General features: G+C 32.5%; 1 protein-coding gene across 3 annotated transcripts in view; it reads left to right on the top strand.

The window, feature by feature from the left end:
* The window catches only part of NBEAL1 (neurobeachin like 1), a 174,155-nt gene extending 147,387 nt beyond the window's left edge, over positions 1-26,768 (top strand). For 2 of the 3 annotated variants that reach the window (XM_055345172.1, XM_055345173.1), the window contains 10 exons: positions 857-973; positions 3,181-3,270; positions 6,798-6,907; positions 8,022-8,194; positions 9,719-9,813; positions 12,008-12,124; positions 13,424-13,585; positions 14,855-15,003; positions 16,572-16,707; positions 19,257-26,768. In XM_055345172.1, coding sequence (XP_055201147.1) covers positions 857-973; positions 3,181-3,270; positions 6,798-6,907; positions 8,022-8,194; positions 9,719-9,813; positions 12,008-12,124; positions 13,424-13,585; positions 14,855-15,003; positions 16,572-16,707; positions 19,257-19,358 — 1,251 coding nt within the window. In that variant the 3' untranslated portion in view covers positions 19,359-26,768. The other variant, XM_055345170.1, reaches the window with a different exon arrangement.
* The last annotated feature ends 314 nt before the right edge of the window (positions 26,769-27,082 follow it).

Here is a 27,082-nt window from a genome sequence, read left to right on the forward strand (position 1 = left end):
TAGATGGAATTCTGTTTTGCATTTTAATTATGCCTTTTGCATGTTAATTTGATTTGCTATTGTTATTTGTAAAGGTAACACTGTTCTATGTTGCTGACACTTTTAAAGTTAGGGAAAAATTTATTTGAAAACAAATGCAGCAATATTTTTTTTTTATTGCAGCAATATTTATAATTTGATTCTGATAGTATTGACATTTGATCTTATTTCAGGAAATAAGGATTCACCTGTATAAATTTTGACTTTTGAATGATTCATTTAATTTTACCAAATATTTATTAAGCCTCTATCATACTTACTATACTATCCTAGGTATTGAAAATTAAAAAATGAATAGGACTTGTTTTCTGATTTTAAGATACTTTTTGCCTAAGGGTGCGGGTGCCTGGCTAGGTCAGTCAGTGGAGTGTACAACTCTTGATTCAGGGGTGTGAGTTCAAGTCCTACACTGGTGTAGAGATTACTTTTAAAAAAATCTTAAATAAAAAGGATACTCATTGCCTCGTTGGACAAGATAGACCATAAACAACTACGTACTCCAATAGGGAGAAATAAGTACTAAAAATTACTAAACAAAGCAATGTGCTGGTGAAAATAATAAAAGAATAATTAATCCTGGCTTAGAAATTCAAGACAGATGTCAGTAAGAAAAACTTTAAAGTAAGAGTAGGGTTTCTCTAGAAATGAATAGGGGTAAGAACTCTGCTGAGGGAGTAATCTGAGCAATGGCCTAGAATTGTCAACAGTTGCATGGTATGTAATCCATTGTATCTAGAGCCCAGTATGTATGAAGGAATACAGTGAGAGATGTCTTAATATAGTTATAGAATTATTTTTTCTTAAAATTTATTTGAAGGAACCACATCCTCCTAGATTGTCAGCAGAAGAAGCAGTGCAAAGGCAGACCAAAACGGACACTTCAACCTTAAACCTATTTCAACACCTCTCTGAACTCAAGTCATTTTTTATAGAGGTAATATCCAATTTGGTAATATCAAAGCATTTCCTCTGTGTATTCTATACACCTATCTGTGTTTCTTTTATTCTCTAAAGTGGGGGGTGGGGGTCATAATATTTAATCCAAAATAGTAGATAACGTTTCAGTAATATGCTTAGATTTTTGAAACAATCGTGTTGGAAGATTTTGCTTGCTGGCTGAGTGGTAGTCAACTATTTCTCTTGGATTTCTTCTGTTTCACATTTTCCTGATAAGGAAGAATAAATTATTTGATTTAAATTGCTTTTTATGACAGCTAAAATGATATGTGGAGGGAGTTAAAATAACTCATAATTATAGTGTCTGCTCATTTATAAGATACTGCTCAATAAGTCAGATTGTTAATTGCTAATATCAGAAAGAATAATCAAGTAAAACAAGATAGTTAATGCTATATTGAAAGAGTACTTTAAATTCAAATATTTACATATTGAATTAATTTGGTTCAGAAGGTGAATATGAAATGCATTTATATCAATGAATTTGGTTAAGACGTAATATTCTTGTCAAGAAGAAAAAGTGATGATAAAAAGTTATTAAGAATAATTTGGAGGGATGCCTGGGTGGCTCAGCGATTGAGCGTCTGCCTTTGGCCCAGGGCATGATCCCGGGTCCAGGGATCGAGTCCCACATCGAGCTCCCTGTGGGGTGCCTGCTTCTCCCTCTGCCTGTATCTCTGCTTCTCTGTGTCTCTCATGAATAAATAAATAAAATCTTTAAAAAAAGAGAATAATTTGGAAATGTGTGGAACAAGCAGTAACTCTCATGCAATACAATAGATGTTGATAAATTTGTCTTAAAGGGCCAGATAGTAAATATTTTGGACTTTGTGGTCAAAAGGCAGAATTACATATGTTATGTAGATGCATATATAACCACTTAAAATATAACCATTTAAAGTATAAAATCCATTCTTAGCTTACCCACAGCCTCTAAAATAGGTGGTAGGCTGGACTTTGTACCACAGGCCAACTTTGCCAATTTCTGCATTAGAGCATCATTATCATGTGTTTCTTAGATTCAGTATCATAGGAATTTTTTTTTCATCATGTCACAGGGTAGCTACCCCAGGATGAGTATCTGGAGCAGGATATAGAACACAATAGATACCTTGGGTACTATTAATAATGTGTTGATCCTTTTTCATCATCATAAGAGAAGATACTTCCCACTCATTCATATGAAGAGAGAAAGCCTTTCTGTAGGTTATCTCTTCTTAGGTAAAATGGTGAAGAAAACAGAGGTAGCAGTAAAAGCAAGGGCCTAATAAATGAATTTCTTCAAACACCATGTGCATTTATGCTTGTTCAAATGTAGTTTGTTCTTCTCTTGATTCACAGAGTGAAAAGATAGGTGCTAACTTTATATGGTTTATAATTCATTATTTAATTCATATAAGGATCTTAGAACCTGGCAAATAGCCCAATAATGTTAGGTTATAATTTACTTAATAAATGGCAAATAGCCCAATAATGTTAGGTTATAATTTACTTAATAAATGTTAGGTATAATTTATGAACATATTGTTACATCAAAAAACTTAGTTCAAATCACTCTTCTCTTTCATGTTGTAATAAGATAATGAAGGTATTTTCTGAGGACTATATTTTCTGGTCCTGTCATTTTAGCATTCCAGGATTGCATCAGTTAATGGAATAGATCTGCAAAAGGAAACTCAAAAGGAAATTCTATAAAAATATAACCAGTTGTTGTATTTGACTTACTTGGGCAATATACTCTTATGTGGTCTATATTTTCTAATTTATATTCGTGTCAGTATGGCGTGGGAAAAGGAAAGATCCTAAATCATGGCTATTTTAAGTGGTTGACGCCGCTTGGAATCTGCATTTCTGTTTTACTGCAGAGTAGTAGAATACAAGAAAATGATGGGTTTTAGGAATTTCAGGTATGCCACCCAAACATGATACAGTTCCTTTCCTACATTTTTTAACCTAACATTTTCCTAACTTTTTTTAAAAGTACATTTGACACAGTGTTACATTAGTTTCAAATGTACACCATAGTGATTCTTCTCCTTTTCTATATTTTGACTAAATGATATATTTTGGTAGAGTACAATGCTATATTATAGGGTTCATTCACATTCAAAGAAATAGAAGTTTGCAATAACTTAATAAAGATAAGCAGAACCAGCCACTAAGCCTTTGTCTTTTATTTTATAGGGAATTAGTGATGGTGTTCCACTGATAAAGGCCATTGTCCCTAAAAATCAGTCTCGTTCTTTTATGTCTCAGGGCAGTCCTGAGTTACTGGTAAGTTGATTTATAGTTTTTCCACACTGCTATCTATATCTGTATACATTACAATTTACAAAAACAAGAAAAATAAATTTTTTGAAGACTTCTTAAAAAATAATAAGATTTTTATGGAATTACCTTGATCAAACATAAAAATGTATTTTATAGGGGCTCCTGGGTGATGCAGTCAGTTAAACATTCAACTCTTGGTTCTGTATCAGATCATGATCTCAGGGTTGTGAGATGGAACCCAGCAGCATAGGGCTCCACACTCAGCATGGAGTCTGCTTGAGATCCTCTCTCTTTCTCTCTTTCTCTTTCTCTTTCTTTCTTTCTCTCTCCCCCACTCCCCCTCTCCCCCGCTTCCCCTCCCTCGCATTTCATGCTCATGTTCCTTTTCTCTAAAAGTAAATAAATCTTTTTTTTAAAAAGATGTATCTTCCAGCTATACAGCTTTTATTTCAAGTACTTAACTGTAATTTTTTTTTCTTTCATAAATGTGTCTCAATTTATTATTTGCTTTTGGTCAGTTTTTGGAACCAGAAATTGTTTTCATTTTTTTAAGTTTTCATTTTTTAAGTTTTAAATTCCAGTTAGTTAACATACAGTGCAATATTAGTTTCAGGAGCACAATGTAGTGATTCAGCACTTTCTTACATCACTCAGTGCTCATTACAAAAGGTGTATTCCTTAATCCCCATTACCTATTAAACCCATCTCCCCACCCACCTCCCTTCTGGTAACCATCAGTTTGTTATCTATAATTAAGAGTCTGTTTATTGCTTTGCCTACCTTTCTCACTTTTCCCTTTGCTCATTTGTTTCTTAAATTCCACATGTGAGTGAAATCATATGATTTTTGTTTTTCTTTTACTTATTTTGCTTAACATAATACTCTGTAGCTCCATCCATGTCATTGCAAACAGCAAGATTTTATTCTTTTTTATAGCTAATATTCCATTTTATACACATACACACAACATACCCCACATCTTCTTGACCCATTCATCATTGATGGACGCTTGTTTTCTAAATTTGCTATTGTTGTAATGCTGCTATAAACATCAGGGTACATGTATCCCTTTAAATTGGTGCTTGTTATTGCTCTGTTCAAATTTTGTATTCTTTCTATTTCAGCTTTGGCAATTTGTGTTTCTAGGAGTTTATCTGTTTCTTCCAGGTTGTGCAATTTGTTGGCATATAGTTTTTCATAATATTCTCTTATAGTTATTTGTATTTCTGTGGTGTTGGTGGTTATTTCTCCTCTCAAATTTGTGATTTTATTTATTTGGGTCCTTCTCTCTCTCTTTTTTTAAAGATTTATTTATTTTAGAGAGAACAAGCAAGGGGGGGATAGAGGAAGAGGGAGAGAATCTCCAGCTGACTGTCCACTGAGTGGGGGTCCTGATTGGGGCTGGATTTCACCACCCTGAAATCATGGCCTGAGCCGAAATCAAGAGTTGGAGATTAAACTGATTGAGCCACCAGGCACCCATCTTTTCGATTTAGTCTGGCTAGAGGTGTTGTATTGGTTGTATTATTTTTTTCATATATCCAGCTCCTGGTTTCATTGATCTGTTCTTATTTTTTTAGTTTATCATTTATTTCTGCTTTAATCTCTTATTTCATTCCTTCGGCTCACTTTAGGCTTCTTTGTTGTCTTCTTTCTAGCTCCTTTAGGTATAAGGTTAGATTGAGATTCTCCTTGCTTCTTGAGGTGAACCTCTATTGGCTGTGTGCTTCCCTCTTAGTACCATTTTTGCTGCATCCTAAAAGTTTTAGAACATTATGTTTTCATTTTCAGTTGTTTCCATGTATTTTATTTCTTCCTTTATTTTCTGGTTGACCCATTCATTGTTTAGGAGCATGCTACTTAATCTTTAGTATTTGTGGTCTTTCCAGATTTTTTTTTTCTTGAAGTTGACTTCTAGTTTCATAGCATTGTTCAGGTAGTTAACTGCAATTCTGAAGTTTATTTGGAATAATAAATATTGTGAAAATACCAGAAAATGTTGTACAAGAAAAATAGGATATAGCATCAGCTATTACAATATAGCATAAGCCAGTAAAAGAATGAAAATGAGAAATAATACAGAACTGATTAAGGCATACACGCATGACATAGTGAATACTTTACTTGAATTTTATAATTTAATCTACCTAATGGTCCTGTGAGATAGGCACTATTATTATTTCCCTTCTACAGATAAGAACTTAAAATTCAGAAGCAATTTGCTCAAAGTCATAGAGCTAGCAAGTAAGAGATGTGGGACTCAGGCACATGGACCAAACCTAGGTTTGTCTTATTCTCATTTTGTCATGCACAAATTATAAGAATAGAGTATAGCACAGGGAACAGTAAAGATTATTTTTCTAATTATGCATATTGTATATTTACTTAGAAAAAAAGGTCTAGAAAGATATACTTTTTAAAAGTGCCTTTCAATGGTAGAATTCTTGTGACTTTCACCTTCAATACTTGTATCTCTTTATTTCTTTTTTGGTAATCTGTTTTATAATCAATAAGGGGGGAAAACTTTTCATTTTCATTTTTAAAAGAATATTCAGTGTAAGGGGCATCTGTTGGCTCAGTTGGTTAAGCCTCTGACTCTTGATTTTGGCTCAGGTCATAATTTCAGGGTTGTGAGATCAAACCCTGCGTCAGGCTCCATGCTCAGCGGGGGAGTTAGCTTGGGATTCTCTCTTTCACTCTGCCCTTCCTCCCTGCACTCGTGTATGTGCTTGCTTGCTCGCTCTCTTGCTCTCTCTCTCAAATAAATTTTTAAAAAATTCACTGTAACTATCACTAAGAAGAAAGAGCTTAACAATTTGCCATAACTTCTACTTATTTATGTTCTAAATTATATATGTCATATTTTTATAAGACTTGACTTCTAATTTCTTCTGATTGCCAACTAATAGATCTAGTAAACTTTGAGAAATAATGAGGAAAACTATCTCACTAAAGAAAGATACAGGGGCACTTGGGTGGCTCAGTTGGTTAAGCATCTGACTTTGGCTCAGGTCATGATTTTATGGTCCTCGGATCAAGCCTCATGTTGGGCTCCCCACTCAGTAGGGGGTCTACTTGTCCCTCTCCCTGTGCCCCCTCCCCATGCTCGTGTTCTCCCTCTTTCTTTGTCTCTCATATAAATAAATAAAATCTTTTAAAAAGAGAAAGATACATTGGACAACTTTTCTTGCCATAAGTTATGAGATAAACTAAAAATAAAGATAAGAATAAACAAAAAGCTTTTTCTATTTTAAGACTTTATTAATTATTATTATTAAGACTTTATGCAGGGCACCTGGTTGGTTCAAGGTAGAGCGTATGATTTCAGGGTTGTGAGTTTTGAGCCCCACATTGGGTGTAGAGATTACTTAAAAATAAAATCTTAAAAAAAGAATGAATTTTTTGTTTAAGTACAGAATCCCACATTATTCCTTAAGTGATAAATGCTAATATCATGGGAGCATTTGGCTATTTTGTGCTGCTTTATTTAATCTTTTATTTCATTTTTGTCTTCATCTGTTCTTTTTCAGGTAACAGTAAGCATGAATTATGTTCTTGGAACCCATGGATGGCTGCCTTATGACAGAAACATTTCTAATTACTTCACATTCATCAAAGATCAAACTGTAACAAATCCAAAGTAAGTAAATGAACATTTAAAGCAAAACAGGTGCAGCTGATACCTTATTGCCAGGAAAAACAACTAGATTGATTGGTGTTGTTTTGAAAATCATATGGTAGACATGCAGATTTTCTTCTCTCTTTCCTTCCTTCCCTCTTTACCTTTTCCTGACTTGCTTACTGGCTGAAGGATAAAATAATTTCTGTAAGTAATGGAAACAGAAAATATTAGGAATACTTTTTAGGCTTAATTGTATTTTTATTGTATAGTGTTATTTATAAATAAGCCTTGTGTGTTTTATATAAGAATTTATTCTTTACCTTAGTTAATTTTTTAAATATACAAAAGTTATGTTTTAAAGTCATTACTCTACATTTTAAATTAAGGTCATTATTCGGAGTCCATTACTCCAAGTCGTTTTATCTGTATGTTTATTAGGAGCAATTTTTTTTTTTCCTTCTTATCTCACACAGGACTTAGTACTGTTGGGCTTGGCACAAAACATGCCTTCAGCAAATTAATATTGAATAATAAAGTTCTAGAGCTGAACTCTCAGAATTGGCCTTCATTCTCTGTACATACACTGAAGTACAATCACTTCTTTGTGTCTTTCTGTGAAAGCTAGATTAGCTGACCTCACAGGTATTTACTTAATTGGGAAGCAGATAAATACCATATACTTGCTTTAGTTTGAGTGAAAAATAATCTTCATGAGTATTGTTAGATACACATTTATCTGCTTGTGCAGTAGATTTCTGGTTTCAGTTGATTTCCAGCTTTCCTCATCCTTTCATATCCTTATCTTGTCCTTTATACTTTGATAACTACCATTTATAAAATTGAGGTCTCACTGAATTGGCTTTGAAAGTCAAGATTTAAATCCTTTTCACACCTTCACCAGTCTCAATTTCTTCAGCTTAACACTTGAGACTATTTGTTAGGTATCTTTTAACGTAATGAGAAATACGAAAACAATTAATGTGTTTTCTGGAAGTCTTTATCATTCATTAATGGACATTTCAAATTGAACAGTTGAATAGATTTATTTCTCTTTCAGAGAAATTTAAGAAATAGTTGATATCAGTCTAAGTGATCTTTTAAGGAAAAGTCTAATATTTAATTGTGTTCACAGAACTCAGCGTAGTATGAATGGTCCTTTTGCTCCAGGGCTGGAGATCACTTCTAAGCTATTCATAGTATCACATGATGCGAAGTTGCTTTTCAGTGCTGGACACTGGGATAATAGCATTCAAGTGATGTCACTTACAAAAGGCAAAGTTATTTCACACAATATCAGACACATGGGTAAGTACTAACTTTTTTCCCTCAAAAAAGAAGTTTCTCTATTTCTTCTAACTACAAAGGCAGTACCTGCTCCTATAAAAATCATTAAAATTAACCTTCAAAGTTGAGTGAACTTCTTGATAGAGCAGTGCTATGAACATTATATGCTTTAAGAGTATTTAATAAGGGATGCCTGAGTGGCTCAGTTGGTTAAACATCTACCTTTGGCTCAGGTCATGATCTCAGAGTCTGGGATGGAGCCCTACATCAGACTCCCTACTCAACAGGGAGGCTGCTTCTCCCTCTCCTCACCACTTGTGTTCTCTCTCACTGTCTCTGTTGCTATCTCTGTCTCACACTCTCAAATAAATACAGTTTTATTTATTTATTTTTTTATAAAAAATTTTAAAAAGTATTTAATGTATTTGGGGTATACTAAATGGTGTACAAATTAAATACCTGAATGATGTTAGGCTAAGTCTTTTTAACCTTTTTTTTGTAAAGATTTTATTTATTCATTTGACACAGAGACAGAGAGTACAAGCAGGGGAAGTGGCAGGCAAGGGGAGAGGGAAGAGCAGGCTCCTCGCTGAGCAGAGAGCTCGACATAGGGCTTGATCCCAGGACCCTGGAACCATGTCCTGAGCCAAAAGCAGATGCTTAACTGACTGAGTCACCCAGGCACCCCAGACTACAGGGTCCCTGGGTGGCTTAGTCAGTTGAGCATCCAACTCTTGATTTCTGCTCATGTCATGATCTCAGAGTCCTGGGATCAAGCCCTTTGTCAGTCTCTGCACTCAGCGGGAGTCTGCTTAAGATTCTCTACCTCTCCCTCTCTCTCAAAATAAATCCTTAAAACATAAAAATAAAAGTTCTTGTTCTTCAAATAAGAATTTTAAGACAAAAAGGTTAAAAAAAACTCATAGTTGAATAAGACATCACCTGCCTTATTAGTTAACAGTTATACATGAGAGAGATAAATTATTGTAGTTTATCCTGGTGCTTCTTAGTGTTTCAGCATTCAGTATAAGAATAAAACATCATGGGGGCACCTGGTGGCTCAGTTGGTTAAGCATCCAACTCTTGATTTTGGCTCAGGTCATGATCTCAGTGTTAGATTGGCCCAGGTTAGGCTCTGTGCTGGGCATGGAGCCTGTTTAAGGTTCTCTCTCTCTCTCTCCCCCTCTCCCTCAGTTCCTCTCTCCCTCCATTCTCTCTTTCAAAACAAAACAAAACATTGTATAGATTTTCCACTAATAAACCTATTAGGAAAGGGAAATGGAGTCTGCTACTATGCTATACTGGTGGCTCCTGAGATGCCACTTACCATCTAACTAACTGAGCCACCCAGGCCCCTAAAAATAAAATATTTTAAAAAAAATACTGCTGCTTTCCTGTGACAGCCTTTTCCATTGCCATTCTTATATTTCTCCTGCTAAAACAACTGATTTAGTAATAGTTTGAACATAAACTAAAATTGCCCTTATAGTTCTATTCCAGCAAAACGACACTATTTCATTTTTTGTAATTCTTTTTTTCTTACAGATATTGTGACTTGTTTAGCTACAGATTACTGTGGAATACATTTGATTTCTGGTTCCAGAGACACTACGTGTATGATATGGCAAATAACACAACAGGTAGTTACACATTGTCTTCCTTTTTGGGGGAACCAGTATAAATCATAGATTAATAATTTTCATCAACCATATTGTACTCTTATAATGTTGCTTCAAGGAAGTGTTGTTTTTCTTTATGGCATTTAGGTTTTCTACTTAACAGGCTTTCCTCTACTCCAAATTTATTAAAATAAATTTCTAAAATTTTTCTTGTAACATTTTTCTTGCTTTATTTTTTACATTTTAATCTTTAATCCATTGGTAATTAATTTTTCTATAATTTTTAATATAGAATAAGAGTATTAGATATATACTATATAGTATACATGATAGAGTATAGAATATATATAATACATATTTTATAATAATATAGAATATTAAAATATATGGTTTTATGTACTGCTGGGTGGAAAGTCATTATGGCAGCATAAATAATTACCCAGTGAATTGGATCTTTTTCTAGATTCCCTGTATTTTACACTTACTTAGTTCTACGGCAACAACAGAATGTTTTCATTTTAGTAGTTTAATGTTTGGTGAAACAAATTTCTGTGTTGCCTTATAAAAAATGTTTTCAGCTATTTTAAAATTAGTGTTTATTCTTCCATATGAATTTTACAACTTTTTTAACCATATCATCCTCAAAAAACTCCATTTTAGTCTTGATGAAATTGTATTTTACTTACATGTTAATTTGGTATGGGTTGACATTTTTATAATCATGCCTATCCAGGAATAGAAAATACCTTTCATATTTGTTTCAGTTCTTTTTTTAATGTCCTTCAACAAAAAATCTTTTGGTAATTTTTTCCCATAGATTCTGTACTTTTTAAAGTTTATTTCTTATTATCATAATCCTATTAATATTTTTAAAATCACTTTTCTTCTACTTGGTTATGATTACTATAAAAAATCTATTGATTTCTATATAGTTATCTAATTGATTTACCAAATCTTACCTCATCCTTATAATTATTGGTATTTCTTAGATTTTCTGAAAATAGATACAGTTTATGATGTGAAATAAAGGTGAATTTATCTTTTCAAATATACTTATGATTTCATTTTCTTATTTTGTTACATTATTAGCTAATAATGCAGTAGAGTAAGAAAATTAGAGTGAGCACCCTAACATCTGATTTTGATGAAAATGCCTTCACTCTTGTGCCATTTAGTGTACCATTTGCTATTGCACTTCACTATATATTGTTTTTGGGTTGTGTTTTTTTGTATATAACTAGTTCTATTTCTTCTGTGTTTTTCTTTCTTTTGGTAGCTTTTTAGTAAAATTTCACTACAAAAATAGTGCATTTTTGCATTTGTCTTGTTAATCTCTTCCAATATCTTTCTCCTAGCATCTTTAAAAAAAATTTAAAAGATTCAGGGGCACTTGGTGGGCTCAGTCGATAGAGCATGTAACCCTTGATCTCAGAGTTGTCTCTGCCTCTCTCTCTGTCTCTCTCATGAATAAATAACTAAAATCTTAATAAATAAATAAATATATTTCTTTAAATAAAGTAATTCTATAAAATAAGTCACAGAGATACAGCATAGGGAACATAATTAATATAACAACATTGTATGTTTACAGATAACTACACTTAACATGGTAAGCATTGCATAGTTTATAGAATTGTTGAATCATTGTTGTATATCTGAAAGTAATGTAACATTTTGTCACCCAAAAAGAAATAAAGAAAAAAAAAGTATTCAGAGATAGAATACAAAAAGTTTTGGCTTTTTTTTTTATTTTATTTATTTATTCATGAGAGAGGGAGAGAGACAGAGGCTGAAGGAGAAGAAGGCTCCCTGTGGGGAGCCCGATGAGGGACTTGATCCCAGGACCCCAGAAGATCATAACCTGAGCTGAAGGCAGACCCTCAACCAATGAGCTACCCAGGTGTCCTCAAAAAGTTTATTTGTAATTAAGGGAGAACAAATCTGTAGATGAAAAGGGCAAATAATATACCTGTTAAAGTTAATCCAAAGCAATCAACCTTGAAACTATTCAGATTAAGTTTTGAAGCTTCATAAAACAGAATAATTTGAGACTCCAAGGAGAAACACAGGAATGAGTCCTATTGTGAATAGATGGCTGTGGTGTAAGAAGTAGTTGCAATGTTAGTTTATGATTAGACTATTTGAATATAGTATAAACCTTTTTGTAGAAAACAGCCTAATAGAAAATTAACCTTTGCTTCTCTTCTAATACTAGGGAGGTGTTCCTGTGGGCTTAGCATCTAAACCCTTTCATATTCTGTACGGACACACTGATGAGGTATTGAGCGTCGGCATCAGCACTGAACTAGACATGGCAGTGTCAGGATCAAGGGTAAGATTTCACCTTTAAGAAATGCTCATTTTGGGGGATCCCTGGGTGGCTTTGGTACCTGCCTTTGGCCGAGAGCATGATCCTGGGGTCCCAGGATTGAGTCCCGCCTCAGGCTCCCTGCATGCCCCACATGGAGCCTGCTTCTCCCTCTGCCTGTGTTTCTGCCTTCTTTCTGTCTCTCAAGAATAAATAAATAAAGAAAATCTTTCAAAAAAATGCTCATTTTCTGGTGCACCTGAGTAGCTCAGTCATTTAAGTGTCCAACTCTTGATTTCGGCTAAGGTCATCATCTCAGGGTCGTGAGATCAAGCCCCACCCTGGGTTCCATGCACAGTGGGGAGTTACCTTGAGATTTTCTCTCTCCCCTTCTCCTCTGCCCCTCCCCCCTAATCTGTCTAAATAAATCTTAAAAGAAAAAAAAGAGGGGAATAATAAATAATAAATAATAGTGAAAGGGAATAGAAGGGAAGGGAGAAGAAATGGGTAGGAAATAATCAGAAAGGGAGTTAGAACATAAAGACTCCTAACTCTGGGAAACGAACTAGGGGTGGTGGAAGGGGAGGATGGCGGGGGGTGGGGGTGAATGGGTGACGGGCACTGAGGGGGGGCACTTGATGGGATGAGCACTGGGTATTATTCTGTATGTTGGCAAATTGAACACCAATAAAAATTTTATTATAAAAAAAAGAAAAAAGAAAAAAAAGAGGGTGCCTGGGTGGCTCAGTGGTTGGGTGTCTGCCTTTAGCTCAGGTCGTGATCCTGGAGTCCCAGGATCGAGTCCCGCCTCAGGCTCCCTGCAAGGAGTCTGCCTGTGTCTCTGCTTATGTCTGTGTCTTTCATGAATAAGTAAATAAAATCCTTAAAAAAAGAGAGAAAGAAATGCTGGTTTTTCCTACAAATTAAGAAGCAGTATTTGTATTTAAATATTTTCATGCTTGCTTTGGAGGCACATACACTAAAATTGGGATGATAATTTTTTCCTAGAGGAATGGATAAAAGGATAGGAATTCTTTATTGTTGGTGTAGGACTTTTTACAGAAGTAGCATAACACAGAAAGAAAAAAACTTAAAGAGACTGGATTATGTTTTGGTACTTTACTGGTCTTATTAGTTAAGGAAAGAGGGCATCTTACGAAATGAAATACTATTTCAAATTTCAGGATTGGAATTTTTTCTGATACGTGTGTCCTTGGTAAAATAATCATTTTCTGAGTTCCTTTCCTGTATTTATTTATCCAGCCTCTTTCTTTTTTGTTGTTCTGTGTCTCTTTTTCATATTCTGATATTTTCTGTGTATAGGATGGCACTGTGATTATACATACAATTCAGAAAGGTCAATACATGAGGACTTTACGACCACCTTGTGAGAGTTCTCTCCTCCTAACTGTTCCTAATTTGGCTATATCTTGGGAAGGACATATTGTCATCTATTCCAGCACTGAAGAAAAGACCAGTCTCAAGGTATATAACAGTTATATGCAGTACAGCTAGACTATAAGTCTGTCTTTTCCTTTCCATATTATACTGTATAATAAGCATTTTGATGAAAAACACTGTATTTTGAAAAGGATATTTTCCTTTTATTTTTCAATTTGTTCATTCCTTACCATTAGATGGACCCCTATCACAGTCTTGACCTCATTTTATATTTTGTCCTAGGGATGTCTAGTGACCTATATGTTATATAGGTCTTTTTGATTTCAAAAAGAATTTCTGGTTATGTGGGAACTCATAAGCTTAAGTGGAAATTATAACCAAATTAAATTATTTTTGTATAGGCTGTATATAACAAATCATGAATTATGTTTACTTTTCTACCCATGAAATTAATAATAATAAAAAAGAGGGGCTCCTGGATGGCTTAGTTGGTTAGGCATCTGCCTTCTGCTCAGGTCATGATCCCAAGGTCCTGGGAGCCTGTCAGGCTCCTTGCTCAGCAGGAAGCCTGCTTCTTCCTCTCCCCTGCCTGCGCTCCTCCTGCTTGTGCTCTCTTTCTGTGTGAAATAAATACATAAAATCTTTTTAAAAAAATTAGAGAATCGGGGTACCTGGATGGGCTCCCTAGGTTAAGTGTCAGACTCTTGATTTCAGCTCAGGTCGTAATCTCAGAATGAGTGGGGGATCTGCCTGGCATTCTCTCTTTCCCTATGCCCCTCCCCCTCTCCACTTGTGTGTGCATGTTCACACACTGTCTCTTTCTGTCTCATAAATAAATAAATAAATAAATAAATAAATAAATAAATAAATAAATCTAAAAACCTTTAAAGAGAATCTTGGGGTGCCTGGCTGGCTTAGTTGGTAGAGCATGAGACTCTTGATCTCGAGGTTGTGAGTTCCAGCCCTACACTGTGTGTAGAGATAACTTAAAAATTTTTCAAAAACTAGCTTTAAAAAAAGTAAGAGAATCTTTGTTTTTGTTACGACTATGGGGTTTAAAAAAAGATTATGGGGTGTTTTAGAGTGGATGAGATTTTAATTCTTTTGAAGGGATGAGAGTTCTTGTTTAATATTTACTTGGCAGTTATTTATTTAAGAATTTTCTTAAAATATATAATTTTCATTTAAAATCATTTAGTATTTTCTACACGCTTTCTCTTCAAACATAACTATTTGTTTTTTCAATATTTTAAATCCAGTAGTAAGTCTGTTATAGTCCCAGTTGTAATTGTCAGTGTTAAAACTCAGTTTTAATTTGAGATCATTAAAAGTTTTTGCATCTAATCTTTACAGGATAAGAATGCATTACATCTGTTTTCTGTAAATGGCAAGTATCTAGGGTCTCAAGTCCTGACAGAACAAGTATCAGATATATGTATCACTGGAGAACATATTATCACGGGCAGCTTACAAGGCTTCCTGTCCATAAGGGATCTCCACAGGTAATTACAAGAATTATTGAAGTCTCACTTAAGAAAAGGTAGTAATAGGGGCACCTCGCTGGCTCATTTGGTGGAGCATGGGATGCTTGATCTTGGGGTTCTGGGTTTGAACCCTGTGCTTTGTGTAGAGATTACTTAACAATAAAATCTTTATAAAAAGGAAGAAAAGGTGAAAGGTGGTAATACTTTCAGCCTAGAGTGGAAATCAGCAAACAAAGATTTCTAATATTTTGGTTTATCATTTATTTATTTACATGTCAGTTTTGGCAACTGAAAAAACTTGGGAAAGCTAAAGTATTTCTGGATTAGAAAATAAAATATAGGTGTACATTCTAAAAATGTAGGAAATTGTATGTTGTGTATATTTACAAGTAAAATTTTTAAAAAAATAACCAGCAAATTTTCATGGTGCCAAGCCTGGATTATAGATTTGGAAATTGTTCAATTGTAGTTTGAATTTTTACAAAGTACAGTTAGGGCTTAAAAATTTTTTTAATTGTGGTAAAACAAAGTAAAATACTTTTAAGGCTAATTGTTCATGATTGTGTATATGTATGTGTAAAATTGGTTGGTAGTCATGTTATTTAAACCAATGAAGGAAAAGGATGTTTAAATAGTGGATATGTAAAAAAAAAATAGTGGATATGTTTTTAGATTTTATATTCATATTTACTAGCTTATATACACAAGGCACTATTATTGCCTGTATGCCCAAATACATTCTTTCCTTTCTTTTTTAAAAATTTATTGTGGCTTATATTTATGTTCCTGAGACTATCTTGGCCCCTCCCAAACCTTTCTTATAAGTCATTTCCTGATCCCACAGTGTTCTATCTTACCACATTCATATCAGAATCACTTCTGTGCCAACATCCTCTCCCCACTTTTGTATTTCTCTTCTCCTTTTTGTCATTCTTTGTCCAGCAGTGGACTACTGAATCCCTGTTTGAATCATATCTTTCTAACATTTTGTTTTATGGTATTGTTAAGAGAATCCCAGATCAGGAGTAAGAAAAAAAAGAGAATCTCAGATCAGAAAAATAAATGAGATCTCTTAGCAGCTTACCCAAACATAGTGTGTACATCAGAGGATTCTTCAATTTCTAATCCTAAATGCCATATTTTCCATAATTATTATGTTTTCAGTGTTACATATTATTTAATATATTATAATTTATATTATACATTTGTATATTACATCTTATTAGACAAGGCAAATAGACTAGTTTATAAACCTTACCCCCAACACACACATTTTTTGAACTTTTGCCCTTTTTATCCAACTTTCACTTTTTAATCAACAAGGAAAATATAATTTAGTGAGAGAGCATATATATGGTTAAAATAAAAACAAACAGACGTTGAGAATAGAGAAAAGATATAGTATTTAAGTAATGCTACAATGTGGGCCCTTGTGTGAGCCATTCAGGCTTCCTGAATCTAAGTTACATATCTGTAGAATTAGAATGCAGAACCACATGATCATTAAGTTATCTTCCAGGTATAAAGTTCTCTGAATCTGTTATGTATCCATGTAATTATGTGTGTGTGTTTTATTTCTCTTCTAGTTTGAATCTCAGCATGAACCCATTAGCCATGCGAATGCCTATCCACTGTGTTTGTGTAACCAAAGAATACAGCCATATTCTTGTAGGATTAGAAGATGGCAAATTGATTGTAGTGGGTGTTGGCAAGCCAGCCGAGGTAAAAAATAGCATCAAGAACTTCTTTTCCCATACTATTGGGGATTCCTTTGGTTCTCCTTTGTTCCAGCTAAATCAGAAATCTCCAATATGGATGAACAAATTAAAAACCAAATTTGATTTTTCAAAGGGCAGTAAATGAGAAGGGGATAAAGCTAGTATTCAAGAGTGATGTTTATATTATTATACAATTGAAAGCACACATTTGGCAGTTTCTATCACTCTATATAAATAAGAAAGTTATTTTATTATATACCTTTCCAAATCTAGATTCAAGACAGTATTTAGATTTTTAATACATAAAAGCCTTTATAAAAAATGAAATACAGACTCAAATAATAAAGCTGTTTACTTTCAACAAGAATACCAGAACTAGCAAAATATGCTAATTCTCAGTGAATTTCCTGTGCTTACTGTAGATTCGTCAATGGTTTATCAATTACTGAATATGCAGATACCATAAATCTAATGCTATTCCTTAGAAAACTTAGTAGCTATACTCCAAGTAATGTAATGATTCTTCTAGAAAACTTCTTTTATTACATAGAGTCAAATTAAACATTGTAAATTTGTATTGATACCATTAGTCTTTCCTGAGGAATCTAAAATATGGCGTCTGTCAGAGTCATTTCAAGAGAAGCCATTAGTGAATAACACATATCACTGGTTTTACTAAATCTACCATGGATCATAGGGACCTTTTTGTTTTATATATATTTTAAGATTTTGTTAGTTTTTGTACCCTTTTTCTTTTCTTTTTTAAAGATTTTATTTATTTATTCATGAGAGACACAGGTAAGAGAGAGGCAGAGACACAGACAGAGGGAGAAGCAGGCTCCATGCAGAGATCCCAACATGGGACTTGATCCTGGGTCCCCAGGTTCATGCCCCGGGCCAAAGGCGGCGCTAAACCCCTGGGCCACCTGGGCTGCCCCCTTTTTCAAGATACTATTATAATGAAAGAGAGATCTTACTAAAGTGATTGTGACATTTACCTTTAAGTGTAACAGTTCAGCAAACAATGTCAGCACATCCATATCTTGGTATTTCACTTATATTTAAAACATTTTAAGCATTTTTTCTTTTGAGTGTGTTTCAGTTTCTGATTTTACTGAATTTTTTAAAAGAAGTGACCATTATGTGCACACATTTTCTTCTAAAAATTGGAAAAAAATGCCTAAGCAGCTTAATTTCATAGGCCTAAATCAATGCTTTGTACTATTTACTAAGTAAGTTTTTTGTCCTTGTTGAAAGATTTATGTAGTCTACAACACATGGAATCTGAATTGTGTATAGATTTTGAATAAAAGTATTTTTTGTCATTTTTTATCTTTGAATGTATCAGCTGAAGTATGGATCTACTTTAGTATATTACTATTTAGAATCTTGCATAATTAAAATATAATTCTATGACTGTGGAAATTAAATCAAGATTTAGTTATGGAAAAATTTTTAATTCAAGATCTGATTTTATCTAAAAGATCAAAATCTTGATTAATGTGCATTTTAAGTCATGTACCCTTTATGTATTTAAAGTTTATGTATTACACTATCAGTTTATATATTACGCTATCAGTATGAAATTTATATTTGTAAATCAAATGGTAAATTGGAAATGATGTTTTACAAATACATCTGGAAATGAAAATGCAAAACAAGCATATCAAAATGTCTTTGCATGAAGCTTGATTTTTTTAATCCCTTCAGTAAATATACCCTAGAGAAGGATAACCATTGGAAAAGGATAGCAGATGAATTGCCATTAAAAAGTAGATTGCACTTGGGAAAGTAATTCTGACATCGTAATCACATGCTTAGGCTGAGAAATGTTTCCTACATGGGTTCTTTTTTGCCCTACCTAGAAGGGTAAGCACTTTTAGAAGGGCATTTATTCACCAGTTGGATTAATATTTAATTAATTATTGTATGCTGAGAAGTGTGCTAGATGATATAAATTAATGATGGACAAAATGTGATTCTGACCTTCAGAGAACTTACACCATTCCTGTTTTCCAAATTATACTTATCATTGTTGTTAAATATTATTTTTTGAAATTCATATGTCAAAATATCCAAAAATTATTTTCATCAAAACATTATTTTACTTTTTTCTTATCCTTGTGATTAGCATTAATAGTACTTTATTTTATTTATTTATTTTTATAATAGTACTTTAAATACAAGGAGAAAATCCTCAAAATTATGTGTCTTATTAGCTAAAGTATAATTTCAGAAGATTATTTTAATGAAGTGATACACATTTTTGCTAATTTATAAAGAAAGGGACTCTGGTAATTTGGACAAACTGGGACATTGATTTTTAAAATTAACACATTGGCATTTGGCCTTTCTCAACTGAAAGACAATCAACATCAAGAAGCCTTTAATTATTATTAATCAAGGATCACTAAAGTGTTAATGATTCTGCTAACAAAACTTATATTCTGCATTCTATGAAATCAATGTCATGTATATCAATTTCACTTATTCTTTTTTCTCTTTTTTTCTTAATAACATCTATTCTTCATTTCTTTGGATTACCTTAAACAGATGCGTTCAGGTCAGCTTTCTCGAAAATTGTGGGGATCTAGCAAGCGACTCAGCCAGATTTCAGCTGGAGAAACTGAATATAATACTCAAGATTCCAAGTGATTACTATTTCCATCTTCTCTCATGGATAAATGAAACTTGATTTATTGCTTTGTCACTTTAGCCACATCTCTCAACTATCTGAAATGTATTAGGGCTTTTAACACTGAAAATCATTTAGGAACTACCAAAATTCAGTATGCTATGTATGTATAACATAGGTTGTATTATTAGCCACTTTAAAAGTTCCTGATTAACATTGAGTCCAGTCTTATTGACTAATTCTTGACCTACACTAAAGTGGATTTGAGAAAATACGATTTAATTAGATTTGTGGTTCATTCCTAAAGATCACTGGATCCATTGGGGAAAAAAAAACTTCCAAAAATGAAGAAGCTGGATACAGTTCCCTTATTATTCTAAACAGCAAAATTTAAGTTATTTCTAATTAGAGTACAGATGACAGGACAGTTGAGAGACATGGCTTTTAATGTACTCTTTAATCATTTTCCTATTTACTGACCACCATATTTAAAAATACATCAGTTTATTTATGGAACTCTTGATTGGGGTAATATTTTAAGGGCATCTGTTGCACACTTGCATTTTCAAAACTCAATGTAAATTCTAGATTTTCATGATAAGCTGAAGATAAGTTGAAACCGGTACATTGGGTCATTCCACTACTACTTAGCATATTACTAATGAGAACTTACTGAAATATATTATTATGCTTAATTAATAAAGATAAGTAGGAAATAAGAGAAACTAGAGATATAGCTTACACATGTACTTCATTAGTATAAGGAAAAAATGCTGATTAGGATTTTGACGGTTAGATCCTTTAAGTAGCATTTGCAGCACAATTTATATCTGCAAAATTAAAAATTTCTTGGTGTATTCTTTACTAAGCAGATGCTGTGTCTTTCCCCATAATTAGAAGTGGTAGCAGTGATACCGAAACACATTAACATTTTTATCTAGAACTTCCATGTGATTGATAAATGAATTGAAAAGATATGCATCACTTAAACTAGTCATTTATAGTAATTTTTTAAAAAAAAACATTTCTGTTTCATGTTATGTATAACTTTTAAGAATATTATTTTATTATACATAGTTACGTATTACATTATACTTAATGTTCAATATGTTAAAGTTACAGGCTGATTTATTTTGGAATTTAAAGAGATTGTTAAACCTAGTGGTTTTTTATAAGGTCATCTTTTGAGGTAGGTCAGAGAGCTTTTACTACTACAAGTGTCCTTAATCTGAGATTCCTTGAGTTTGGGGAATTTATGAATCCCCTGAAATTGTGTGGAAATTCTTTGTGTTAACTGCATTTTTTTCAGGAGTGAGTATGTAGCTTTCATAATGGAGTCTGTGATCAGAAGAGGAAAATAAAAAACTTCTTACAATAGTAGTTTCTTATAAAATAATAATATTCCTTTTTATTCCACAAATCCTAGATTTCCTTATATCCAGTTGTCTTCTCAATGGCATCTTTGAGAAACTTTCCCTCTGCAGTTCTCTTTGGTTATCTACAGTATCTAGTACCATTTTCTTTATAATCTTATGAGTGGGTAAAAAAATTTTGAGAAGTAAAAGATTGTGTTTAGGGAAGGGAAGCTTTTTGAATAGATGTGATCTGATTGAGTCAGGACTAATAAAAACTTATAGAAGAATTTTCTTTCCAGTTATTTAAAATCCCCTATTTTATTCAGTAAAAACAAACAGACAAAACAAAAAAAAAAGCAGTTATGTTTTAGGTAAATAACCCTGAAATAAACTGGTGCTGCAGGTGTAAAATAGAGCATATGTAAATGTGAAGGTTTCCTTTTTAAGGACTTCATGAATTTGTGTGATGAAAATATCTCAAAACAAGTCAATAGAGATAATTACGATTTATTGAGATTTGTTGCTTCTATTTATTTCATTCTATTTCTATTTTTTATACTACATTTCTTAGGTTTCAAGCCAGCAGAACCAACATGATTGACTTTTATGGTATTTTAAATGTTGATCTTAAAAAAAAAAAACTTTTGTGAATCAAAATTTTGGAAATTTTTCTTTTGCTTACTTATCCAGAGATTTTGGTATAAGGATGCCATCTTTATTTTTAAGATTACTTATTTTCTAAGTCTTTTCGATGATGCCTACAAATTACAAAAAATTTTAATTTGTCAGGGAAGAATTCCGTTTTACTTTGCTGCTTTTTAGATGGAAGAACCAAACAAGCAGTATTCATCTTATAGCACAAATAGGAGACCCTTTGTTCACAGTAAACTGAATATCCTACCTAGACTAACAGATGTTCAGAGCTGTGGAATTCTTCCTTATATTACTTTTTCTAAAAAGTAAAAACCAAAAATAAAATTTTGATGAAAATCTGAGGAATACTAGCAGCAGTCTAAAGGAATGGAACGTGAGTTTATCTATTAAAGTAAGCAAATATAGTAGGACCATTAGCTGAATAATATAAACCTCTTTTAAACAGCATTGCCCACTGAATTAAAATTGACTAGATAAAATCACTGGAAAGATACAGGGGGATTCTGGTGTATTAGATGTTATCTGTTTAAGATGTTTCTATTATATGATGGGAGAAATGAACAACAGTATGATTAGAATAGAATAATAGGTGATTTCAGTTCATGAACAGAATATCTCAACTTGGCTGCTATGAAATTTGTTGTCTAAAGAAATTTTTATCTACTTTTGTTTCTTAACATTGGTAATGATGGAAATAAAAATCTCAGCATCCTGGTGATGGGGAGAGATTTATACTAGGATAATTTTGCTTTTAGAAAGTGAGGTCTCAAATATTAAAACATAGAGTAGCTATATGTTCATTTAGAGAATAAAGAACCAATCTTTCAACTCTTCATTCAGTATTCTGTCATTAGATAAAATTGAAGGAGAGAATTAAAAATAGATCAGGGCATGGAAATTAGAAAAGTACATGAAAATATAAAGCCTATCCAGTTGGCTTAAAATCTTTTAAGCCTGTGAAGCTTGTGTTAGCTATTAATAAGTTTCTATCTACTAATTTCTGTTAGATCACAGTGCTTTTTTTTAGGTCACATCCTTTTATAGGAGAGGAAATGCCACATATTCATGTCATTAGCTAGGAACATCAGTGAGACTTCCCTTTTTTCTCTGTGTAAGGTATATAACAATTACCTTAAAGAACTGTTATTGAAAATCTATTTTACGCATCTGAAGGAGTAAGTGTACCCTCATAATTAATTAGAATTTAGATTTGTTTTTTTTAATAAATTAATTTTTATTGGTGTTCAATTTACCAACATACAGAATAACACCCAGTGCTCATCCCGTCAAGTGTCCCCCTCAGTGCCCGTCACCCATTCACCCCCACCCCCCGCCCTCCTCCCCCTCCACCACCCCTAGTTCATTTCCCAGAGTTAGAAGTCTTTATGTTCTGTCTCCCTTTCTGATATTTCCCACACATTTCTTCTCCCTTCCCTTATATTCCCTTTCACTTTTATAGAATTTAGATTTGAAAGTTGAGTCTTAACCTAAGATTTTTTATATTTTACTTGAATAAGAGTAGGCAGAGAAATTTTAACTTGAATACCAGATTTTTATTTAATGATAATACATAAATGGCTTTGCCTTTAAATATATTTTTATTGTTGTTACTAAAGAATTCACTTATGGAAATCTTTTAGTTAAGTTTAAAGAAGGTAGCTCCTTTTATATATTTACATTTACAAAATGAGTAGCATTTCTTTATCACCTTTCCAAAGAAAAGATACAAGTGCACGAACTATATTAAATATAAATGTTAAATAATATATAACATGTACTGTCATAGGGTGTGTGAATGAAGTTGTCTGTTTAAATACGTCAATACAATTGTCTTACATAACTCTCTGTAAGATATAATTTTTGACTGATTTATAAAAAATGAAATAGTCTTTTTTCTTTTCAAATCTAATCTGTTGGTTTCCCCATCATCCAGACTTGTCCTAATTACTGTCCTTTCATCAGCTGACTCCGTTCTTTCCCAGTATGTGGCCAGTCTTAAATATTTTTATCACTCTCAGAAATACCTGTTCTCAATATTCTTTTTGCCTGGCTCATTTATCATATAAAGCATTGCATAACAACAAGCATAAAGCATTGTTTGCTTTGCTTTAAATTTGACCCCATCTGGAAAATTGTTCTGAAGAGCTTTCCTATATCAAAATCCTGGTGCTTTTTCCAATGCCATTTATTCCAACAACAATATAGTATTATCAGTTAAAATGTTGTCCGTAGCTTATTTAATTTGAATCTACCATTTCCTAAGCCAGTGTTTCTTGAGATTGCAGATCAGACTTATCCATGATATTCTATAAATATACAGAAGTCTAGGCACTACTCTGAATCTCTTAACTTGGTATAAAAAATATGTCTCAGGATTCTTACATTGTCTTAAAGTATTTTCCACTATAGAAATATCCATTCATTTTTATAAATCAGATTGCTTATTCACAGGCGTATGTGAAAATAGATTTAATAATTAACCTTGGAGACATTTTTCTAAAATTTGCTTGGGATGGCTTTCTTATCTTTGTTTAGCTTGCCACTAAAATAGCCAAATTGCCTTTTCAGTTGCATTATTCTTATAACTTTCTTCAGACCTTTCACATTTGAATATTATAACTAACATTTGCTTCCCAAAAAAAGTATCTGTTTCCTTTAATAGTTCCTAGTGACTGTCAATGAATGTTTTGCATATTTGAATTAGGTAACATTTTAAAGTATTAATAAAAAGCATGAGTTATAAAATGTTAGGTCTAAAAATAGAATTAGATCTCCCCTAGCCTTGAAGGTAGTAATCAATAGAATCTTTCTAATAAAAAGCATTGGATATATCCCTATCCGTACTTCTGATGACTTCTCAGTATGGAAATGATCTTTAATTTTTTCATATAAAGTCTTAGTATTACAGAAAACAAAGCATTAACATTTAAGATATTCAGGCCTATGTTGGAAATGATTCGGTTTTCTATATTAAAAATACAAAGCTATCCTAGATATAGGAGTTATGGAGTGATTTTCTTTAGTATAAGAATCCTGTCTAAAACTGCTATTTTATCATATACTTTTTGGCTAGATGGCATCAGACATAGCTTAGACAATCTCACTAACATTCATCACATGTGGGTGATTTCTGAACACATTACAGGATTTGGACCTATGAAGCTAATGGCTATAGTGAAAAATAAAAGGACAGATAACAACTTTTTACTTTTGTCTTAATGCCTGTACTTATATGAACTGAAAATTCAAGGGGAAAGAACAACTAGAAAGTCACTAACCTAATATTTGTTTTCTGTGGTATAGTTTTAATGTTTCCTTGGAAGCTTATTTTGCAAATATTACCATAATAACATTAACAACAGCACAGTTCTGTCAGTGAAAAAATTAACCCACTCATTTTTCAATGTTGAATGTCAGTGGAACTTTGGGTGTGTTTGTGTGTGTGTGTTTCCACTTATATGATGCCTGTCTCATTATTTAAAATTTATAACTATTTTTGAATGCACAAAATGATCAGCTATTTGTAATATTATTATAATGTAGCATTGTAATTTAAAAAATAAGTTAGGACTTAGGATCAAAAAATAAAATGAATATTTTATAGATTAAAATAGAAACTTTTTAAAAAGTCTTACTCCAATTGGTCCTTATAAAATTTTATTTTGGTAATAATATATTTCAACTTAATACGTATTAAAACCAGAGGTTCTCTGGTAGCCAGGGTACTAACTAGTTAATGTTAAAATGCTATTTTTGATGTTCCTTCCCTTGGAAACATTTCCCACACTATCCAAGCAATGTGTTTTAAGATTTAGTGGGCTCAACCTATACATTCAAAAAATGCCTGTGTTGCATTTTGAAGGAAAAATCTTATCTGTAATTGGCATATTTTGCTCCTCAGAATGTTAAAATTATATTAATCAATAAACACTTTAGAACTGGTTCTGGTAAGGAGATATAAGTTATCAGACCTAACTGAAAAAATTCAACCTTTAATTTCTTATATAGGAATTAAAGAAAATAACTTTATTTTCCTTTGAGATTTTGATTACTTTTTAAAGTATTTATAATAGCTTTTTTACCTTCATCCAAAATTATGACTTATTACATATTTGTGGATACTGTTTATTTTATAATTTGCTTTACATAAGAAAAACTGTTAGAAAACTGTATGACTGGTATGTTCTCTTCAGAAACTCCTAAGGAGTATGGCTTTTCTTCCCCCACTTGTTTGCTTTTATATACTTGGAGCAAAAAATTTAGCAAAAAGTAATCAGAGATCTAGCTAGACATTTTCTATCAAATGCATTGCTGTAGAAGTGAATCCATTAAGACAGAAAAATATCAAACACATAGGAGTTGTCTCATGCCCATTTTTCTGGGATTCAGATTAAATAGGAACATTTCAGTGTTACGGAGGTTGATAATGACTTGAATGCATGAAAATGCACAAAGAGAAGGATGGCTGAAAATTTGGAATTGTTTAAAAAAATACTTGCAAATTGTGCTGCTACTTAAATATTTAAGGAATTCAAAAAGTTGTATAGTTATCATAAAATGTTCCTTCTCATTTATTCTACTGGAATTGACCATGAAAAAGAATATTAAGCCTTATTTATATCTAATTATTGACTCTGCAGACTGTGACTCAATGAATATTTGTATGCCAAAAAAATGGTCTTAAAGTTGAGAAAATTTTAGATTTAACAAAGATGTGTAAATAATTTTGATTAGTCTTCTCGTTATGATGAAGTTACTGTTAATTTGGTGCAATACACTCTTCATCCTTTTAAGATTAAATGTGTAAGATGTACGTTTTGTTACATTGAGTGTTTTAAAATTTTTCAGTGTGTGTATATGAGCAAATATTTGATTTGTTTCTGTATAGCATGATTGAAGATAATTGAGAATTTTGCACTTTTTTTAGTCCTTTGGAAATTTGTATTCTAACAGTTTTTAAGAATGTACATTTATTTTGTACATAATACATTCATTAGCTTTGTATATGAAAATGGGTTTAAATCAAATAAAAAAATGATGTTACATTCTTCAGTTGATTTGTAATTCTCACTTCACAGTCTGACTAAAACACAGCCTTGGCTAAGTTATTGGAGTAAACAAGGGATTAAATACAAGTTTTGTTAAGCAGCAAACTGATCACTGCTTTTGTATGAGAATTTCTTCTGCAGTCTTAATGTGTACAAGATAAATGTCATGTTAATTAACCAGTTTTTGTCATATATAACAACAGATATTAGGCCTTTGGTTTTAAAACTACCTCAGGACTATGGTTACATTCCCCTCTCAAGAAAATGATTATAAACCAGAGATATCCGTATGTAGTTCATGAAATAATACATTAAGCTGTTTTTTTTTTAACTTTTCTTTTGTTTCACATAATTAAAAGCTTTTATTCATCAACTTTTGACAGTCTAAATGTTGATCTAATCCTCCTGTCTTAAGGTTAATAAAACCTAATCCATAATAAAGTAATCCAAGCTCTGTTCCAGATTCTTTCAAGTACTTTTGTCTCTAGATCCAGAGTAACAACACGTCAGAAATGAACATTAACCTTTTTCCAGCCTAATACCATCTATGAATGATACTCCACTTTTATTGAAGACAATGTACACTTTTATTGAAGACAATGGTAGAATTGGAAATTTCCTTCATTAATCTCATCTGGTGAGATCTCTCAGTCACAGGACAAAGTCAGGTTGGTTAAAGGCTTAATT

The sequence above is a fragment of the Nyctereutes procyonoides genome, unplaced genomic scaffold, assembly GCF_905146905.1.
Source record: "Nyctereutes procyonoides isolate TBG_1078 unplaced genomic scaffold, NYPRO_anot_genome, whole genome shotgun sequence".
Lineage (NCBI taxonomy): Eukaryota > Metazoa > Chordata > Mammalia > Carnivora > Canidae > Nyctereutes > Nyctereutes procyonoides.